General features: G+C 34.2%; 1 protein-coding gene across 1 annotated transcript; it reads right to left on the bottom strand.

Moving 5' to 3' along the window:
* LOC114380436 (probable beta-1,3-galactosyltransferase 2) lies at positions 1-5,049 on the bottom strand. Its single transcript, XM_028339499.1, has 11 exons — positions 4,455-5,049; positions 3,499-3,598; positions 3,324-3,394; positions 2,762-2,973; positions 2,587-2,647; positions 2,254-2,326; positions 2,006-2,126; positions 1,789-1,876; positions 1,574-1,699; positions 703-812; positions 1-598 (listed from the first exon to the last, which is right to left on the bottom strand). The coding sequence occupies exons 1-11, from the start codon at positions 4,562-4,564 to the stop codon at positions 450-452; spliced, it is 1,221 nt and encodes a 406-aa protein (XP_028195300.1). The 5' UTR covers positions 4,565-5,049; the 3' UTR covers positions 1-449.
* Between the last annotated feature and the right edge of the window lie 448 nt (positions 5,050-5,497).

The raw sequence follows: 5,497 nt of genomic DNA on the forward strand, positions 1-5,497 counted from the left end.
TAGATGTAGAACAAGTAGATATCATTGAATCATATTTCATTTCAACCAAAACAGAAAAATCAATTTCATGCAGAATAAAAGGCAGCAACAGCCACCCAATTATATCTCTATTTATTAGGTGCTTGATAGCCATGGAACTATGAACAAACTGAATGACCCTTCAAGCATATCAAAGAATGAATATGATGTGGACTATATATCTCGTGCGCACGTCCTCTTACTAGCTGCTACCATGGTCAATCTCCTCTTAAAATGTTGAAGGTCCATGGGGCAAGCATCATATTTCTCTCTCACTCCTGCTTTTCTCGTGTAAAATGACATTTTTTTCTCTACACTGCACAAAACTATAGAAAAAGAAAAAAAAAATAGAAAATCTTGCAGGCTTGACTCGTTGCCTTTAGTATTAATCTTCCTGAGTTAGGAAGAACTCCAACGTCACTTGTTGCCTCCTAGAAAGAGGCACTCCACAAAACATTCTCACCCTCTCCACACCTCCTATGTACCTCTTTAATCCTCTCAGCAGACCTGCAAATTCCACTGCAGCTCCAATCAAATGATGCAACACAAATGTTTCCAGCTTGTGCCTTCCACTCACAATCTGCAAGAATAACCAATTTGCAATTTAACAATTAATAATAATTTGTAAACAAATCAAACAGATAAGGATTCAATATGATTTATATATTTAGGAAAAGTATTTACCAGGAGGAGTGCCACAACAAAGTCTTCGATCATCTATATGCTCCACATCAAGTCCAATAAACCAGGATCCTAGTGACACATCCTCGTTGGCATACTTGTGAAGAACATTCCTGAAAGAAAACATATACACACAGGGTGAGAGCACAATATAAGAACCTTTTAGTTCATTGATTTGATTTAATTTATAAAGGTGAATTCCACTCACTCCAGGAATTTAATGATATTACACCCAATAACACTTTCTTTCTTTTACCCTACACATACCTTTCTCAATCTATATAATAATATAACACCATATACCCTTCCTATTAATCCAAAAGTCCCTTGATTTCTTATGATGTTACATAAATAGAGGGAGGTTGATGTAATGTCATAAAAGAGGACATTAGGTGTAACATAATTAAACCTTAAAGGGTGTGAACGTGTGGTGTGGAAGTAATGTGCCCAATTTATAATTTGGCATGTTTGGATAAGTTAATCTAAAAGGATTTTTTATGATAAGAATTTTTTTTTGAACAGAAAACAAAAATCTTCGTTAAAATCCAGTTAAGCACAAGGTGTGCCAGGTGATCACCAAAGTACATAAAGATTCATTTTAGGATAAGAAAATAAGAAAAAAAATAAAATGAGTTTCTCGATACGCTAGAATTAACTCATGCACAAACTAATTTGTAAAAGATCTGTCATCTTTTATAGAACCTATATGAGACAACTTCTACAAATTAACTTATGCATAAGCTAATTTTAGCTTATGAAATTCATCTCTTTTTTTCTTCTTATTTTTTTCTCCTAAAAATCCTTTTAGATAAAATTTACTCAAACGTACCCTTATCCTTTTTTTCTCTGATAAGTGAGATGAAGTAGGACTTACTGGTTAATTGATATGTATGTAGCCAAATCATTCGAAATGGCATACAACTGCCCTGTGGCATGACGGAAGTACCTGTTTCCAGCCTCTCCAAATTTCCAGTACTCAGGTTCATGGTACCTTACCCCTCTGCAACAAAGTATTTCTCAGGTTAGAAGCTACAGGTCAAAGTGCTTTAGTAATTCAATTCAATAAAAACAAAAATAAGCATTTCTCACTTTTGGGATAGGACAGGCCCAGATTTCATGCATCCAATGTATATCCGTGGTTTTGATCGATGTCTAACTAGAGTTTCTCCCAGTGTTGCTGAAACAGAAAGAATATAATGCTAAGACAAACAGTACATATTAAAACAACATCATGGTTATTTACTATAGAAACATAAAACTCATGCTTTTATACATAAGAGATTATCAGAAACTTTACTATTAATACCTATATTTACATGAACATCATCATCAACTTTGACATAGAAATCAGCATCCCATAAGTTCACAGCAGTGGCAAAGTAGGTTTTTGTCTTTGCTGACAATTCAAGGTATCCTTCCACATGATTCTGCACATAGTATAAAGAAGTGAAAATCTGTGACATTTTTCCCTTTCCCTTCAAAAGCTGACACTGAAGCGAGTTTAGAAAGGGTGAAAAAAAATGTGAAAAGGGACATGTGGGAGGGAAACATTACCAGCCTTAAGAAATCTCCATGCTTTCTGTCCTCTGCTTCAATAGCTCTGTCTAAAATACCACCTGATGTAGCACTAGATAAAGGAGAAAAAAAAACATATCAAATTTATAATTCGTGTAATATATTCATTAGTTATGACTGATAAATTAATGGATAAGTAACAATTAATAAGTGTGCAGTCACTCTCAATGAAGACTAAAATACTGCTTAAAGACATGGAGATCTAATTAATGCAATCTTTAACTAAAGCATGTTGAACTTTGATTGAGACAAAAACATGATAATGTCGCTAATTATGCAACAAAATCATTTAGAAAGAGATAACATAGCTACCTGTGTCCAATTACAAAGCGCATGATAATGCCCTTCTCCTCTAGCTTCTTTCTTTTCTCACCTATTTTCCATGTTATCAAAAGAATCAACCATCACAAACAGTAACCAGTAAGATAGACGAAATAAAATAAAAACAATAACCAAAAATATTAAGAAATGGGGTTGAATTATGAACCTTGTAGCATCCAAGTAGATCGAACCGAGTCCCTTCTTTTCCTGCTACTGAATGCAGTGTTAATACCAATGACCATAAGGTACTTTCTCTTACCCGAAGATTCACTCAACCTTATATCATCTGAAATAGGAGCACCACTTCGTAGAGACTCCTGAGTTGCCCTTGCAGCAGCCAATTCCATCTCTAAGTTTGAAATAGTCTTGTCCAATGTTCTACATTCAATACTCTCGCATAAGTTTGACATGCAAAATAATAAAAAATAACAAGACCAAGGGCCTTTTTGGGTGAGTTTATCCAGAAGCACTTCTAGAACAAGAAAATAAGAAGAAAAACTGAAATAAATTTCTCCATAAGCTTAAATTAGCTTATGCATAAGCTAATTTTTTGAAACTCGTCCATATAATTTCTCTAAAAGATGAAAGACCTTCTACAAAGTAGCTTGTGCATAAGTTAATTTGAACTTTCATCTCATTTTTTATTCTTCTCCTAAAAGTACTTCTGGATAAGCTTAACCCAAATAGCCTCTTATTGTAGTTTCATCGTGGAACTACATATAACTTACTGTATGGAATTATGACTCTTGAAAACTTCACCATAAGTGTCTTTATCGTGCTTCATTTCCATCTCTTGCAACTAGAGGGTACACCAACAGACATAATTAAAAAAAATAAGGAATTTCAGATTATAATTTATAAACATGGAAAAAGTTCAGCCACCACAAGATTGTCGGTGCTTACAATTCTGGAATTGCAGCCTTCTGAAACTAAACTCAATTTTTCAGCTTCTGAGGCTGTTGGTCGTGCTAGTCCTTTGTTGTTTTCAGGTATAGTCCATATCCTGTTATAAACATTAACTTTTATGGTCAGAAAAAAAGTACCACAGTAACCACCTTACCGGTTGCCAAGGCAATACGTTCAACGGTTAATATTGATACACAATGAATCATGCATTTATTGAAATCTAACGCACCGACAAACAAGTTGCCCGAATTAATAACAAGGCAGATCCAAAAATTAAATAATCATCTTCTAAGATTCTCTAACAGCTATAATATTACAACTACTATAGGTAAAGAAAAAGAACTGAGTGCCAAGTAACACGAAAAGTATTTTCTTTTCCTTTTTTTTTACAGGTATACTTTTTGATGGATATCTTGTTTGAGATATAGACACAAAATATGGATGTTTTCTCAACAAAGATTCAAAATATGATTCGCCATGTGAGAAACTAACCCCTTCTGCTACTAAAAATAGTGGTTAAATTTTCAGATGGATTCATATAAGATCAGCAATGAGAACTGAACTAGGAAATGAGACCAGAGACCAGGCACCATAGTGGACTTGTCAATAGGAGTCAATCATACAGTGTAAAGAAGAAATCTTAAAAGAAAATTGTCATGATTTAGAAGTCACTCATGACAATTGAATCCAGATCTAAATCCACTTCTTCTATGAGCTTTGGTGAACACAAGAGAGGTGAGAAAATTACCATACAAACAAGTCAATGAATTAAACTCACGAAAACAAATAATTAATTATAAAAACACGAGGTGTCATGAAGATGAAGATCTGAGAACACTGGTTTGAAGAATAAATAAACCACGATGAATCAAAGCTTGAAAATTGAGAAGTCATCCTATACCAATAAAAAAAACGTGTAATGAATCAATAGGAATTAACAAAAAGTAATGAACCTTGTAGTGAAGAGCATTCCAGCACAGAAACTTCCTAAGCAGAGAAACAGTGCCCATCTCTGCGAGATAACGCTTCTAGAAGGCAATTCTCCTCTGCTTTTCCAAGTCATAGTTATTTTATTTTAATCTTCAAAATTGGCACTTCAACAAGCAAAAACCCAGATGCGAAACTGGGTTTCTGAAAGTGAAGTGGTCCTTCTGAAGAAAAGAAGAATATATGAGGGGGGAGAGAAAGAGAAAGTCAGAAAGAGAGAGAATCAGAACAGAACAGAGAACAGAGAGATGCTCTGTTTTATTTGAAGTTGTTGTTGGTTTGCTTTATGTTATGAATGTGTTGAGGTTTGAGGTATGCTTCGGTGTAATTTAGATTTCTATGTGAGTGACTTTGGAGGTTTGGTGAAGGGACGTTGAAGGGTGGTGAAGGGACCTTCTAACCGACCGGTTTTATATTTACCGTAATGCCCAAACTATCCTTGTCGGAGGCTTCCTTTCTTTAATGGAAACTCTCTAGCAACAACAGTACAGGTTCTTGTCACCACCCCCCCTCTCTCTCTCTCCTCCCAAACACTTCATAACCACAGGTCCTCGCGAAACCAAGTAACCAACCACTTTCTTTCTTTAAATAACATGTCTAATGCACAAGCAATAAACTATTCTACAAAAATTATCGATCCCTTCACTTCATTTTCCTTCTTCTTTTTGGTGTATTGTGTGCCGGTAGAACCAGAAACTCATACATATGAAAATTGAGATAAGAGGTTGATTTTCTTTTTTAGACATATGTTGATTCATATATATAAATCTAAAAATCAAACCTCTTGTTATATGATTAAAGGATATGATTATTTCCAGATATAAAATTGTTTTAGTGGTTTGGAAATCATAAATGTAGCATTGGTCATGACATTATATTGGTTCATGTCGAAACAATAGATAGAGGTTCTTTTGTATAAATTTGATAATAAAAAAATCATTAAAAAATAGAAATACAATTTCACGGAAAGTAATATATTTTATGAGAAAATAGGTTATGTGTGGCAATG

Source organism: Glycine soja, chromosome 12 (assembly GCF_004193775.1).
Source record: "Glycine soja cultivar W05 chromosome 12, ASM419377v2, whole genome shotgun sequence".
Classification (NCBI taxonomy): Eukaryota; Viridiplantae; Streptophyta; class Magnoliopsida; order Fabales; family Fabaceae; genus Glycine; species Glycine soja.

Coding starts and splice junctions, on each gene's coding strand:
- LOC114380436 (XM_028339499.1), bottom strand. CDS start 4,564: ATGACTTGGAAAAGCAGAGGAGAATTGCCTTCTAGAAGCGTTATCTCG. Junction 2,974..3,323: donor AAGAGTCATAATTCCATACA/GTAAGTTATATG, acceptor TATTGAATGTAG/AACATTGGACAAGACTATTT. Junction 2,648..2,761: donor ATCTACTTGGATGCTACAAG/GTTCATAATTCA, acceptor CATGGAAAATAG/GTGAGAAAAGAAAGAAGCTA.